Source organism: Portunus trituberculatus, chromosome 46, assembly GCF_017591435.1.
Source record: "Portunus trituberculatus isolate SZX2019 chromosome 46, ASM1759143v1, whole genome shotgun sequence".
NCBI lineage: Eukaryota > Metazoa > Arthropoda > Malacostraca > Decapoda > Portunidae > Portunus > Portunus trituberculatus.
Genome location: NC_059300.1, coordinates 26,467,292 through 26,482,882, shown reverse-complemented (window position 1 = coordinate 26,482,882; position 15,591 = coordinate 26,467,292). Strand labels below are relative to the sequence as shown.

The window sequence follows — 15,591 nt, the reverse complement described above, 5'->3', positions numbered from 1 at the left end:
TTCAAGTTCTATAATTTAAGCTCCTCTTATTTTGTCTCTAAGTGCAGTACATAGTTTGACTTTTGTTTAATGCTGAATTTAAAAATGGATAATTTTTCATAAGTTCGAAAATCAATTATTCCCTGGTGGGGGTGTAAGGAGCTGCTTAGAGGTCATAAATAAGCTGCCTTGAGTAAATAAATGAGCTGCCTTGAGTCCAGAAATTATGCGTTTGCAGTTTCCTCGTAGTCAATATGGCGGGCAGTTTCCCGCACTCAGTTGGGCTGCGGCCAGTTGGTCCATTCCTCAGATACCGCGATGAATGAGAGGCGGTGCAATCAGTTAGTGGGGTTAGTGAACTGGTATTGTTGGTTTTTGACAGCTGGATTGGCTTAATCAGTCACGTATGTCACCGGGAATCACGAGATTGAGGAGCTATTCCCCTTCCTTGACATGAGTCCTCAAATTAAAGATTATTAGGAGTATAATTTGGAAAGACGCACAGACGAATGATGTCAGTGAATAGTGAAACGTAATCCTCAGCACCTCTGGTTTCTCTTATAGATTATAAATATTGTATTGTCCCTGGCAGTTCAAGAGCAATGTCTTGTGGTATAAGGCTTGCAAAATGTATATGGTCTGTTTGTGGCGAGGTGTTATAAACTGGTTTGTGGCTTTGTTCTCATTACAGGAACAAGAATGTAAGAGAAGCTGCAAAAAGTAACCAGGACCTAATGCAACCTGTCACTTTCAAGTCACATGTTTTGTTTTCATGTAATATAGTTTTAATTTGCCTATTTCGATTTTTTTCTTTAACCAACGTGTCCATTGGTTGGAATTACATATACATATTATAGTTATACTGAAGGTTTGTTGTGGAGAGAGAAAGACAAAAGATTGAGACGTAAGATAACATACATTTCTATTACAACATTTATTAATATCGAGCGTTTCACATTCAGGAGAAAACTTTGATGTATCATTAAATATGAGAGAAACACTACAACACATCTAGAGGAAAGGTAAAACTTAATAATGAATTCATTGAGACATATACACTATAATGAGATTATCCGGCACTGTCAGAGAGAGAGAGAGAGAGAGAGAGAGAGAGAATGACGGGAGTTAAATGTATGTGTGTGTATGAGAGAGAGAGAGAGAGAGAGAGAGAGAGAGAGAGAGAGAGAGAGAATAAAATCTGAAATTCCTTGAGACACGGTACATGGAACTGGGGCTCGTACAGAATCTAGTGATAGTTCTAGTTTTTATCAGACTTCATGGAAGTTGTTTGTGGATTTTCAGTGATCTTTCATGATTCTGGGGACAGTTCAACACGGATCCTGCACTACTGCTATACAAGAAACGATCATGAAAATCTGAGTAATCGTCGCCGTGGCGGGAATTGTTCTGATGAGAGAGACAAACCCTTAAAAGAATGCGTGTCCTCTCTCTCTCTCTCTCTCTCTCTCTCTCTCTCTAAAAACACAACTACGGGTAATCAGTCTTTTTTTTCTTTTCTTTTTTCTAGCGATACATTCAGTGAAGAGCAGCGAAGAGGTAGGCGACGTAAGCCACCACCAGGCCAAGAGTCACCACTGGATAACCCACTTTCATAGCTCGCATCATCCGCGGCGCTAACGGAGTCCTCGGGAAAAAAACTGCAGCTGTGTTCCTGGGACCCATTATGCTTGACTCTATGTGTACTATTCCCTTATCCGGCCTCGGCGACACCTGCTGGAGGAAGGAAACGGTAGATGACTGCTTTAACTCACTCACTACTGGGACACATTTTCACCTTGAGATTTATGTACGATTAGACTATTTTATTGACATTAGGAAGGGTCTATGGAGGTTAGAAGAATAATGGCCACAGTTTTCACTATTTAAATCCTCACATAAATTTCTGCTGGTGGAAGGAACCAGTAAGAAATTGCTTTAAACCACTCAATACTGCAGGACACATTTTTACCTTGAGATTTATGTACGATTAGACTATTTTATTGACATTAGTAAGGCTTTATAGAGGTCAGAAGATTAATGGCCACAGTCTTCACTAATTTTGCCTCTCACATAAGTTTCTGAAGCTGTATAAAAGTCACTAAATAGTAAGCAGAATGAATATGGAAACGCGTCATGGTACTCAAGGGGTTGATAACATAAGGAAAGGGAAGCTACAACTACACAGGCCTACACTTACCAGTCCCTTAATTTCATCAAACATGCTAACGTAATTTCACTCCTCATTCCAACCTATAAATTTGTGTAATCTCCTTTTAAAGCTCCCTATGCTTGTCTCTTGCGCCAATTTTTAGACTAGTACGGCACTCACACTCACGCTAACAAGGCACCGGCACTGAGACACCATTTAACCGACTCTTTCTCCTTCCACCTGCTCATTCATTCCCCAGAGAGTGTTAGATATAGCTTGGCATGAATTAGAGAACGAGAAAGTAGGGAGGTGGTTTGATTTCACACACACACACACACACACACACACACACACACACACACACACACACACACACACACACACCAGGGGCCACCGTGGTACAGTGGAACCATGCGTACTTTGGGGTCCGAGGGGTTTCCAAGCGCACGGGTTCGAATCCTGTCCACGGTCCGAGTGTAGGTTGGGCTTCCTCACTCGGGGTAATGGTTTCCTAGCGGGTGGACTCTCAGATAGGAGGTGCCCAAAAGTATCCCTTTAAAGTAAAGTATCTCAAACACACACACACACATACACACACACACCTTGGTAGTCTCTTCGCCTCTCGCTACCACGTCCACCACAGTCTGCAGAATGAGGATGGAGAAGATAAGTCCAATTGCCCCGAACATCCACACGTCGAGGGCCTTGAAGTAAGAGTTCCTGGGAAGGTTTGATGACACTTGGCTGAGCAGCGTTGTGAGCACCAGCATGGCCGTGAGGGCGATCACCACACGCACCTGAGGAAAGGGGGAGAAGCTGGTGGTGGTGACTGTGTACAGGGTGAGGGAAGTGTGACGAAGTGGTGATTGTGATAGTGGTGGTGAGAGTATAATGTTGTGTATTGATGCGTGTGGTGAATGTGTAGTTTGGTGAGAACGCCGAGGTGTTTGGGCGTGTCAGGAGAGACGAAGGATGCTGGTGATGGATATTATGTACCAGGCAGGAGAGGAAAGAGGAAGATTTAACCGCCTCAATACAGGGACACATTTTTACCTTGAGATTTGTGTACGATTAGACTATTCTCTTGACATTAAGAAGGGTCAATGGAGGTCAGAAGATTAATGGCCACAGTCATCACAATTTTAATCACCCACTTTGAAGCTGTATGAAAGCACCAGATAGCAAGCAGAATGAATATGAAAACGCGTCATGGTAATCAAGATTTTAAAAAGGAGGTTTCTGAATGCAGTGAAAGAAAACATGCATACAATGAATGTGACTTTGGCATGTGACTGGGAGAAGGCGCAGATGACCCGATCGCATTGGGGAAGGTTAATCCGAAATACGAAAATAAGAGAGAAACGAAAAATAAGTGACTGATTATTTGATTGTTGGTGGGGGAGTGGTGAGTGATAATATACTGAAGCGGTGACTCAGTAATGGTGGTGAGCAGTGACTGATTAGTGGTGGTGGTGGTGGTGATAGAAGCATACTCCCTTGGTGATGATGGCGGTTATAGAAATGTTTAATGCTACGTGTAGTATGGTAGTGATGACATTAGTGGTGACAGTCTGGCACGGGTGGTGTTTATAGAAAGGGTGGTGGTGAGTGCTGGCTGAGAGAAGCATTCATTATTCATTCATTCATTCCCTCATTAATTTTCTCTAAGTGAATACCAAACATAATTCAAAGAAGCTCTAAACACTGAGCCAGAGTATTGTTTGAAGCCAGGGATTGTGACGTACAGTGACGATAATGGTGATGGCGGCTTACCTGCAGGTTGGAAAGCGGGTAGAAGGTGGTGAGGTAGGCGATGATGACGAAGAAACAGGAAGGCGTATACACAGTCAGGATAGCGAAGCCGTAACGCCGCCGGAAACGAACAATGGCCTGGGCCGGGAGGGGAGGCGAACGTAAGGAGTTTTAAGAGACGACAGGCAGGCAAGAAATGAGGGAGGGAAGGAAGACGAGGAGTTAAAATCACTAAAACTAGATACTCAACTTATTCCTATTATTTCATTATTCTTATGTAAGAGGGGGAAAAACTGGTCAAGGGCAACATAAAACGAAAAAGAAAAAGGCCCGTTTAGTTGCCAGTCCCCTTGCAGGTCCGAGAGAGTTAGCCTCCCCAAAAAAAAGAGATAAATGTCTTGAAACTTCCTCTTACATGAAGTCAAGTCACAAGAAGTTGGAAATACAGAAGCAAGTAGGGAGTTCCAGAGTTTACCTACTGAGTTTATTGCCATGACGACATCTACAGGAGCAACCGAAAGCTGACGGTCTGTGCTGAATTAAGTGCTATCAAATTAAGCATAGTTTAAAATTAAGTAGCCTTTACCTCTTAACATTTGCTATCTTGCCCTATCACTTTCCGCCTCGCTACACCACCGATGTTCCTGTGATATCGTTCAGTTACCTGCAGTGCGCTGTATCTGGTGTGATTGGCGGGCCTTGTTACAATGGACTCAATGCTGTATTCAAGCAGCTGCCGCGATCCGCTGTATGTGACGCCCTCTCCGTTCCGTACCATCTGGAGCCTCTCCTTGCGGGCTGACGTCAGCAAGAACACGAAGTTGCATTCCTGCAGGGGGGAGGAGAGGTAGGTGAAAGCTGAGAAATAGGTAAAAATTAAATGAAAAGAAAGAAGGAGGTAGAAAGGGAATGCGGTGGTGTAAGGCAAACGAGGAGGTGGGGAGGAAGGAGATGGAAAAGGAAATAGAGTTCGAGAAGGATGGAGAAATGAGAAGAAGTGATGTTTTTGAAAGACATAAGGAGAAAAATGGAAGGCAAAGAAAAAAACCATACCAGATAAACAAATAAAGAAAGGAAAGGATATAATCTGAACCCCTTCAACACTGCGACACATTTTTACCTTGAGATCTGTGTACGATTAGACGATTTTCTTGACATTAGGAAGAGTTTATGAATGCCAGAAGATTAATGGCTACAGTCTTCACTATTTTAATCCCCACATAAGTTTCTGAAGCTGTATCAAATCACTAAATAGTAAGCAGAATGAAGGAGTTTACTTCATAGACTAATAAACAAGAAAGAAAGTGGGTGTGAAGCTTCGAGGTTTCATTATTGCAACTGCTTCATATGACTGTTCAGATCACAGCGGCTCCCACTCATTAAGCGGCTGTGATTCGTGGCTGGAGGAGCTGCGCAAGGACTCTGAACAGAAAGTAAGTGTTATACTGTATAATAGTCTACTCTTCAGTCTTTTATGTACTGTTGGCGCAGATCTAACTTCCAGCTTCATCAGAATGAGTGGACAGATACAGATGGTTTGAATGTCTGTGCATGCGGTAAGATTTAGTAACAACAATAGCGAATACTGTGAAGTATAGTTAATTCTGTGTTTCAGGTAAGAAATGTTGCTGTATAGGCTTGTAGTGATAAGTATTTCTAACGGCATGCACGAGATCAGACGGTAGGTTGCCAATGTAAGATGATGCAGCCTTCAATCACAGTGGCGGGTTGGCGGCAGTTATAGTGGCCATTATGAGCAGTGACACTAGTCTTAGGCAAGGTAGAAGACAAGGCAGTGTAATAGTACACTTGTAAGCCTGACCTGGGAGTCGAAAGGGTACAGGGTGAGGTCGAGGCTGCACCGGTAGATCGCCGAATACTTCCGTGACACCAGCACCGGGTTCTCCTCGCCGCTGAAGAAGTTGACTGTGTGGAGGAGGCAGTGAGTCAGTCGGTTATCATGGAGTCTTTTCGGATAATCTTACCAATAGGACCTCCTAATAAAGTACTTAATGCACAATACGTTTCTTGTGGTTTTATTTGGGGGACGGCCTTAGTGTGTCGTACACAAGCCTTCAAATGTGCGGTGTTCGGCAAGTTTACTCTAAGTCCAGCAAGCTGCGGCGAGCCACGGAGCTCCATCACACTCAGAAATGAGCAGTACACTGACTTGCATTTGTTTATAGCTGGGGTTTGTCGGTAACTGCTGAATAGGATTCTTATTGTGTCTATAGTTCTTTTGGCCAATGACGTGCCACCACCTCTTAACACCACGAGCTGCGCCAATGGGAATTTGCTATATGTATTTGTACGTGGGGCACAGCTGGGCAGACAGGTGCACAAAGACATCTGTGTGCACAGTTCAGTCATGGCCACCAGTGACATTAGTTGTAAAGGTTGCGAATTTGGTTTCTGGGAAATCATCGCTCCTGTGATGCAAGTCAGTGTAGAGAAGAGGACCAGCCAGGACCTTCATCCTTTCGTTAAGGTATTTTGAGGAGGGGTATTGGTAGGGCATATTGTGTGAAGCTATAAAAGAACCGGTGTGGGGAGGAAGCTGCCCCAAAGCAAGGTTACGTTAGGTTAGGTTTATGTTAGGGTTAGGTTACGTTAGGTTAGGTTTATGTTAAGGTTAGGTTAGGTTGGGTGACGTTAGGTTTGTTAGGTTAGGTTAGGTTGGGTTACGTTAGGTTTATGTTAGGGTTAGGTTAGTGTTATAGGGGGGAGGGTTATGTAAAACTTCCCTATACTTAGGGATATTTTCGAACATTTGGAGAAATTTCTCTAGATTTTTCAGTCCATATATCACTCAAATATTCCTCCCCCCCTAAAACCCCCGATTCCCCACAGGTCCCCAAGCTTGCTGGGACTGGGGAGGGATGCCATAAGAATATATAAGGAGGTGCTATTGGTAAGATTTACCGTCTGTTCAGTATTCAATTGTTATCTTTCTCTCCTTCCCCACCCCCTCCTTGCCCTGTATGCAGAAAGTAGAAGGACCAAAGAGAACATTATCGCGAAGAAGACCCGTTGAGTTAATTATATAGGTAAAAGTACAAAATAGGACCTCCTCCTTTTCTTCCGTCCCAGCCCCCCACCTGCCCCAGCAAGCTTGGGAACTGTGGGGAATCGGGGGTTTTAGGCGGGGAACCAAAAGAGGCGAGATATGGCGATTCGATAAAAATCTAAGGACAAAAACAGCCGTTTTTTAAGGAAAAATTTGGAAAATTAAAAAATTCATGGATATTTTTCGCTGAAAACCTAACCTAACATAACATAATAACCTGCTTGCCGTGGGGCTGCGTCCCCCGGAGCTCCCGCCTAAACTATCCTAACCTAACCCTACCATAAAAATTTGAAAAATGTAAAAATTCATGGATAATTTTCGCTGAAATTATTCTATTCTAACCTAACCTGCTAGTCTGGGGGCTGCGCCCCGCGGACCCCTCCCTTAACTATTCTAACCTAACCTATCCGTCCACCTAACCTAACCTAACCTAACCTAACTTGTTTACCTTCATACATGACTGATCATTGTGGACCTAGATTCTGCAGGCACCGGAATATGGCCTTACAAAAGCCGTCCCCACATTAAAGACATCACAGACTGTTGTACAGTAACTACTCTATCACTTTGCATGGTTGTTTCAATGATTAGAAAGGACGTGCCATTCTTTACTTTTTCCATTATACAGTATACTGGAGTTCTTTCGGTATTGTTTCAGTGTTGCCGCTCACTCTGGCGGACGAAACTATTGATTGTCTGTCTTTAATTTATCATGTATGAATTTTTGTTGGTTTGGTAAAAATTACCTTAGGACAAAAAAAATGTAGGTCCCAATAATTCTTATTTACATTATTGCAGTGTTTTGTGGGTTTTCTCATGTCTGATGTTGCAACACACACACACACACACTCTCTCTCTCTCTCTCTCTCTCTCTCTCTCTCTCTCTCTCGGGCCTCACCCTCCCTGGCGTGGGTATGGTCGCCGGGGCGCGCCTGGCCGTGTCGCAGCACCAGGCCCTTGATCTCCTCGTCCAGCAGGGTGTGAGCGTTGCCCTTCGCATTGCTGAACGACACCTGTGGACAGACCGGTTCACAGTAACTCGTTTGTCTGTTTAAACTTTCAAGATGCTCGGGATCCATTTATTATATCGCTGAAGTTGCTGCGAAGAATAGACTAACAGACAGACAGATAACATGTGTTCTTTCTTTCTTTCTTTATTCTAGCTAAGACTGAATGAAGGTAAAGTTTTGGCGGACACACGTTGGAGTGTAGCTTCCTCGCTCATTTCCGTCTCACTGACCTTCGAGTCCCTCACCTCGGAATGCAGGGCTTTCTGGAAGTCTGGGTTCAACAGCTTACCTTTCCTTTGTTTGCCAGATACAAATTTATAGACTCACTATATAAGAAGATGAACAGCCTCAGCCTTGGAGCCTTGGTTCTAACTGGAGTATGCGGACACTTATAACCCGGCGCTCCAACCATCGCACTATGGAGTCACAAATATATCGGTCCTGAGGAATGTTACAGGGTGGAGGGTTCTAATATCTGGCCAATCTATTTTCAGCAAAGTCTACATAGTTTCGGTAGCAGTCACTCCGCGTAATGGACGCTTCGGCATTAAGAGCCGTCAATGAGACATTTAAATATTTCACAATGTTTCCCTAAGTAGGAGAGGAGATACAATTCCAAGAAACCATTAATCATCAAGAATATTTCATTTTAGATTATTATCATTATCATGAACGTAATTTCACTCATGTTATTTATTTATTTATTTTTTTTCGATCCCTGAAATTACGCAAGTGGTCAGTGATAAAGAAAAGTAGTATTAGTAGGCGTGATGGTTGTGGTGGTGGTGATGGTAGTAGTAGTAGTAGTAGGTGGTGGTGGTAATGGTGGGTAGTAGTAGTAGTAATAATGTAGTAGAAGTAGTTGTTGTTGTTGTTGTTGTTGTGTTATATGGTTTGTTGTCTGGCAATTATTTTAATTTACTTTACTCTGTCAGTCACTGATTTAATTCACTCCTATTCATTCCCGTACACCCAAAAACTGTTACTCTCTCTCTCTCTCTCTCTCTCTCTCTCTCTCTCTCTCTCTCTCTCTCTCTCTCTCTCTCTCTCTCTCTCTCTCTCTCGTGTGCCATACCGTAAACTTGTTGACTCACTCTTGTATGCAAAGGGAGAAGCTTCAGATCGTGAGCCACACGCACATACACATAGCAAAGAAGTTTTTCTGCTCCTCTTAAAATCATGAAATCACTTCGATTGAAACAGAAGACTTCCCATGATTTTTTTTCTTGTCTTTTTTTTTTTCTTCTTTTATACGACAAACATAGAGCCGATCCGTTTCCTGTTTTATTTATTTTTTCTTCTTCCATACCGAGCATTCCTTTGGGTCATTGAGACTCACACATAAAACTTTCACAAAATGTTGCGTTGGCCTCATGGAGAAATTCTTGTGGTAGGTCCATGATACGTAATATCCTTCCATGATACGTAATATCCTTAGTAATGATGATGATGATGATAATAATAATAATAATAATGCCATATTATAATCCTGATGTCAGGCACTTCACGTACTACTCCTAAGGAATGATTACAGTAGTGCTTTTATTCTTTATAACTGTCACTTGTTCCATCTTTTCTTTTGGTTTCCTCCGTGCTGGATCCAAACAGTGGCGAGCGTCTGGTTACACACCCAATGACTTTAGTGTGTGTACAAGTTATGGCATCCGGCGCAACAATTCATCTTTCCTACAGGCTGATTAATAAGAGTACCTGAGGAAACCCGAATATCCTTGTGGTCCTGCGTCGCGGGGTAAGGGAAGCCACTCACCACAATATCGAACCCTAGAGAGAGAGGCCACATGCAGCTGTAGAGTGTGTCCATAACGTAATCTTTACCTACTCGATACTCATTTAGCCCTGCGTCATCCCGGGAAGTATGTTGACTCGCTCTTTAATGCAGTGTTAATGTCCATATCTTGACACGCGCACACACTCACACGTGCACCCAGCAATGTACTGTACACATACCAAATTTTTCCAACATCACTACCCATGAAACGCGAAAGAACTTCCAACTTTACTTTTTATTTTAACTTTATGTCCAGAAAGACAAACACTAACCCAATATTCTTTCCGTTGTTACTTCGGTGTCGCGCATTCCCCTCCCCTCGTGTGACTCTGTTATTGATAGGTTCACAGACTATACCGCGCTGCTTCGATGCTTGTTTGTAAGGAAAGCGTTAAAACTGAGGTTTATTCTCTCTCTCGGTTTTTGTTGTGTGCGTAGGATCATGAGAGTATAAAACAACGACGTAGATATTCTCTCTCTCTCTCTCTCTCTCTCTCTCTCTCTCTCTCTCTCTCTCTCTCTCTCGGTTAGTCTACTTTACGTAGACTGTGTTGCGTTTTGGCACTACGTTTCGGCCTCGAGACGTGTGTGTGTGTGTGTGTGTGTGTGTGTGTGTGTGTGTGTGTGTAGTGTGAAGTAATGTAAAGTGTGAAGTGCGAGGGAGAGCGAGTTAGTTCTGCAACACTGTCCACCTTGACAAATGTAGGTATGCATAAACAAGCACACTAACACGAACGAATAAACAAACCACACAACGATAAGAATGAATCAATGAACAGATAGATGAATGAGCAGCGGACATAAGGAAGAGATTGATAAATCAGCGAAGAGGATAAAACTTGTTTGGAACAGGTGTAACCATTGACCACCTGTATGTATGTATGTATGTACTGTGCGTGCCTGTCCTCCTTGTCTTGCATTAGCGTAAAATTAATAAGAAAACAGGAAAATGAACAAACAAACAATAAATAGATAAACAAGTTGATAAATCGGTATAGTAAATAAAAACTGAGAATGAATCGTCACATCGCCCATCTACCAAGTTTATTTTTCTTCTTTGCCTCAAGAGGAAATGAGTGAAAATGAGTGAATGGCAGATAAATAGACAAAAGTAGAAGAAAGATAATCAATAAACAATATCTGTAAAATTAAGTAAACAGCACAAACCGATACAAACCTAATCATTACCTACCGAATACCTACATTTTTAATCTATCTCAGCTGGCGACACCCTTGCGCAAAGACAAAAACAACAAATAAATATAGTAAACAGACATATTAGTAAACAAACGAACATAATCAGCAAAATAAAGAATAAGAACAAGTAAACCATCGACTAATCAAACGAAAACAAATAATAACACGTAAACCATCGACTATCTTTCTCGTCTGTTTTACCCGGTGACGCCCTTGCACACCCTCACCTGCGGCACCCACAGACTCCTGAGGGCGGGGAGCTGCAGGGCATTGGTCGCCTGGTCGTGCTTCAGGTCCCGGAACACGAGGCGCGGGTCCGTCCATCTGAGCGTGGCGGTGAAGTCCATTACAATCTCCATCTTGCCTGTCACTATCTCCAGACTGAGCACGTTGATGTGGAGGGAGATCGGGTGGGCGGCGGCGTCGGGCGTGGGGGATGCTGGGCGTGGCGGGATGTTGGACTTGTATGCGGGCGGGAGTGTGACTGTCTCGCATTCCGTCTCGTCACTCTCATCTTTACAGTCAGACTTTATTTTGAGAGGTAATGAGTAAGGATGGTGGTTTTTGTATTTTGGGTTTGTTTAGTTATAATATACAAGCTTAATTATCTATGTACGTCAGGTTATAGGGATGGAAGTAGAAAGGTAGTCTGAGAGAGAGAGAGAGAGAGAGAGGGAGAGGGAGAGAGGAGAGGAAAGAAGTTTATGAATGTTAGTGAAAGAAGACTTGTTTGTACTGGATATGGTTGAAGTAGGAGCAGAAAACAACCTATATTTCTTCAGTTTTCCTTGAGTTAAATCAGTGCGCTTCCTACCACTCTTTTTTTAAGTCTGTTCCAAAAATCACTAACTTGCCTGCAGTGATATTGTTCTGTTTTATATCATTCAAACTTCTCTTTTCACACCTTTTTTTTTTATGTTCCCTTACCTAGCCTCTCATATCCTCTTGCCCCGTCACGACGTCTGAAAATTATTGTATGGTCGTTGCAGTAGAGGTAGCAGTAGAGTAGTAATAGTAGTAGTAGTAGTAGCAATAGCAGTAGTAGTAGTAGTAGTAGTAGTAACAGTGGTAGTAAAAGAATTAGAGATATTGAAAGTAATAGTAGCTGTAGTAACATCAGCAGCAATAAAAGCCTCACCTGAAAGTCGCATCTCATGTTGGCAGGGATGCAGGAGCCGTCGTCGCAAGTGAAGTGTCCTGGCGCGCAGGTGGTGAGGGCGAGTACCAGACGGCCGCTCTCGTCCCCACAGTCGCTTTTCCCAGCCACCATCCACGTCTTCCTTCCTAGGGGCAGCTCCCGTGGGTCTTCCGGCGTGAAGGAAAGCACCACCTCGGGGCTGCCAGGACAAGGGAAGATGCCGCCGTGAAGACTATGACGGTAAGGGCAGGATTGGCACGAGCAGGATGACTCTTGGTGTTATGATGTGCGGAGTGTGTGATGGTGCTCAGTCTTGCACACTGTACCCTGGAGCGGTGTGAGGAAGTGTTGAGAGTGCTGGGTGTGTGTGGAGGTCAGCAATAAGTGTGAGGAGGTAGAGGGAGTGTTGGCTGTGTGTGGTACTCATGACTCTCGGTGTCCTTAGCGTGCATGTATTATTTCATTGTTGTCTGGGAGGAGTGTTAACGGCTTCTTGTGTCCACATGCATGCCCCTTGTGCTGTACTCCGTAACTGTGCCTTCAATCCTTTCACTGCATCTCTGCCCTGCACCGCCCTCTCACCTGTCCTTGTGCTGTGCCAGCCACTTGGTTCCGCTCCAAGATATATTGGAGACAGTGAAGCCCCTGAAGAAAGGCTTGGCCAGTACATGTCCCTCCTGAATGTAGCGAGTGTCGTGCTGCAGGCTGGAGCACAACCCCCTCACCCTCAGCAACAGTGGGCGGCCGTTCTTGGTGCTGCACACGGCGCAATACTGGTAGTTACGAGTGTGCAGGTCCATCCACGTTCCTGCGTTGGTCATCACGGCTCTGTTCTCCAGCGTCATGCCGTTAGGCTGGCCTTCCATCCAGTTCTCGTAAGACAGAAGGCGACCCTCCTCGTCCACCCAGCGACCCTCCGTGTCCTCATCAGACGCGCCCAGCCACATCAGCGGCTCGTTGGGTCTACCACTGCAGGAGCTGCCGGCCTCCAACGTCAGGCTGAGGATGGTCTCAGTCTCGTTTTGCGAGGTAGGAATGACAACATCAGAAGCTGCGGCAGTGCACAGGCGCTGCGCCAACCTGAGCGACATTTTGGCAGAGAGTAGCGTGAGGAAAGGCCCCTTAGGGCGACAAATGTCCAGGCGCGGGACCTGCAGTATCTGCGCTGTGTGGTTTAGTGTCCAGACTCTGGGTGACGGCCACATAAACATGGCGTCATAGTCCTGCGAGGACTCGCACTTAGCCACGGCGATTATATCCTGAGGGAGCAGCCGGCGACTCCAAATACGGAGTCTAGTCACAGACCCACGGAAGGACTGGTCTGCCTGGTAGCCTCCAGCCAGTCTGTCTTGGTCCTGGCCCACCACCACCCAGCCAGACTGCACCGGTGTTCGGGGCGGCGGCCGGCCTATGGCGGGAACAGAGAAACTGGCTTACACATCAAAGCAACTAAATGATCCACAAAGGCCTGGCCAGGGTGGACACGGTGCCCGGGGGACACTTGCGGAAGCAAACGTGATCGTGGTGACTGAAACAAGACAAACAAGTGATGATGAGGTAACAAAGAATCTTAAACGCGACCATTGCAACTAACACAGTGGTTCCCAAACTACCGTTCCTCAAGACCCGCCAGTGTGCACATGTCGTACTCAGCGCCGCCCCCCCCCCATACACACAGGCAATACAACTCCCTCCTCAATCACACATTCTTAAACATGTCGATGGGGTAACTGTACCAAATAAAACCAATCAATTTCTACTAACGTGTGATGTGCGAGTATGAGGCAGACATATGCGTGCATCAGCTAGCTACTGTACACACACACACACACACACACAGAGGACCGGGGTTCGATTCCCAGGCCGGGTGGAGATATTTGGGTGTGTTTCCTTTCACGTGTAGCCCCTGTTCACCTAGCAGTGAGTAGGTACGGGATGTAAATCGAGGAGTTGTGACCTTGTTGTCAAGGTGTGTGGTGTGTGCCTGGTCTCAGGCCTATCCGAAGATCGGAAATAATGAGCTCTGAGCTCGTTCCGTAGGGTAACGTCTGGCTGTCTCGTCAGAGACTGCAGCAGATCAAACAGTGAAACACACACACACACACACACACACACACACACACACACACACACACCGCGTAGTGTAGTGGTTAGCACTTTCGACTCACAATCGAGAGGGCCGGGTTCGAGTCCCGGAAAGCGGCGAGGTAAATGGGCAAGCCTCTTAATGTGTGGGGTGTGTTCACCTAGCAGTAAGTAGGTACGGGATGTAACTCCAGGGGTTGTGGTCTCGCTTTCCCGGTGTGTGTTGTGTGTTGATGTGGTCTCAGTCCTACCCGAAGATCGGTCTATGAGCTCTGAGCTCGCTCCGTAATGGGGAAGACTGGCTGGGTGACCAGCAGACGATCGAGGTGAAAAATTACACGCACACACTTGGGTACGTTTTTTCAGGTGGTTTTTCACGGGACGCTGCGTATACGATAACATTGATTCCAATTGTATCACTTATTTTATTATTATTGTTATTATTATAATTATTATTACTACTACTACTACTAATACTACTGCTGCTGCTGCTGCTGCTGCTGCTGCTGCTGCTGCTGCTGCTGCTACTGCTACTGCTGCTGCTGCCACCACCACTACTGCACCTGCTGCTGCTGCTGCTGCTGCTGCTGCTGCTGCTGCTGCTGCTGCTGCTGCTGCTGCTGCTGCCACACCACCACCACCACCACCACCACCACCACTGCAGCTGCTGCTGCTGCTGCCACTGCCACTGCCACTGCTGCCACCACTGCTGCTGCTGCTGCTGCTGCTGCTGCTGCTGCCATGCTGCCACCACACGCAACACCACAACACCACAACATACCACCACCACGACCACCACTGCTACCACACCACCACCACTGCTGCTGCTGCACCACCACTGCAACCACCACCACTGCTGCCACTGCTGCTGCCACCACTGCTGCACCACCACTACTGCTGCTGCCACTGCACCACTGCTACCACTGCTGCTACCACTGCTGCTGCTGCTGCTGCTACTGCACTGCTGCTGCTACTGCTACTGCTGCTGCTGCTGCTGCTGCTGCTGCACTGCTGCTGCTGCTGCTGCTGCTGCTACTGCTGCTGCTGCTGCTGCTGCTGCTGCTGCTGCTGCTGCTGCTGCTGCTGCTGCTACTGCTGCTGCTGCTGCTGCTGCTGCTACTGCTGCTGCTGCTGCTACTGCTAACACTACTACTACTACTACTATTACTACCACCACTACTACTACTGCTACTACTACTACTACTGCTATCATTATCATTATTGTTATTATTATTGTTATTTGATATTATTATCGTCATTATCATATTGTCCTTGTATTAAGTCTTTTGTTAAGTTATATTAAGATTGAACACGTTGTTTCTTTGTTCACTTTTCGTAAGGTTGAGCTGTCATTACGATCAAGTTGCGTTGGGTTAAGTAAGGACAAACACCATTACATCCCCGTTATCTGAAATTACTCTGCAC

At 45.3% G+C, this 15,591-nt stretch overlaps 3 protein-coding genes across 4 annotated transcripts in view; 1 reads left to right on the top strand and 2 right to left on the bottom strand.

Moving 5' to 3' along the window:
• Positions 1-892: 892 nt before the first annotated feature.
• Positions 893-4,671, bottom strand: LOC123520046 (glycine receptor subunit alphaZ1-like). Of its 2 annotated transcripts, none has more exons than XM_045281907.1 (4): positions 4,545-4,671; positions 3,902-4,018; positions 2,731-2,925; positions 893-1,713 (listed from the first exon to the last, which is right to left on the bottom strand). In XM_045281907.1, the coding sequence occupies exons 1-4, from the start codon at positions 4,656-4,658 to the stop codon at positions 1,516-1,518; spliced, it is 624 nt and encodes a 207-aa protein (XP_045137842.1). In that variant the 5' UTR covers positions 4,659-4,671; the 3' UTR covers positions 893-1,515. The 2 variants fall into 2 exon arrangements, with proteins under 2 accessions (XP_045137842.1, XP_045137843.1); XM_045281908.1 differs by having other exon boundaries at positions 893-1,710.
• A 6,291-nt stretch (positions 4,672-10,962) lies between these two features.
• On the bottom strand, positions 10,963-13,641 carry LOC123520045. The gene is made up of 3 exons (XM_045281906.1): positions 12,664-13,641; positions 12,082-12,280; positions 10,963-11,470 (listed from the first exon to the last, which is right to left on the bottom strand). The coding sequence occupies exons 1-3, from the start codon at positions 13,290-13,292 to the stop codon at positions 11,141-11,143; spliced, it is 1,158 nt and encodes a 385-aa protein (XP_045137841.1). The 5' UTR covers positions 13,293-13,641; the 3' UTR covers positions 10,963-11,140.
• LOC123520044 (dolichol kinase-like) overlaps positions 12,207-15,591 on the top strand; it is a 48,921-nt gene continuing 45,536 nt past the window's right edge. The window contains exon 1 of the mRNA XM_045281904.1: positions 12,207-12,321. The gene's annotated coding sequence lies outside the window, so the exon portion shown is untranslated. The remainder of the gene's footprint in view (positions 12,322-15,591) is intronic.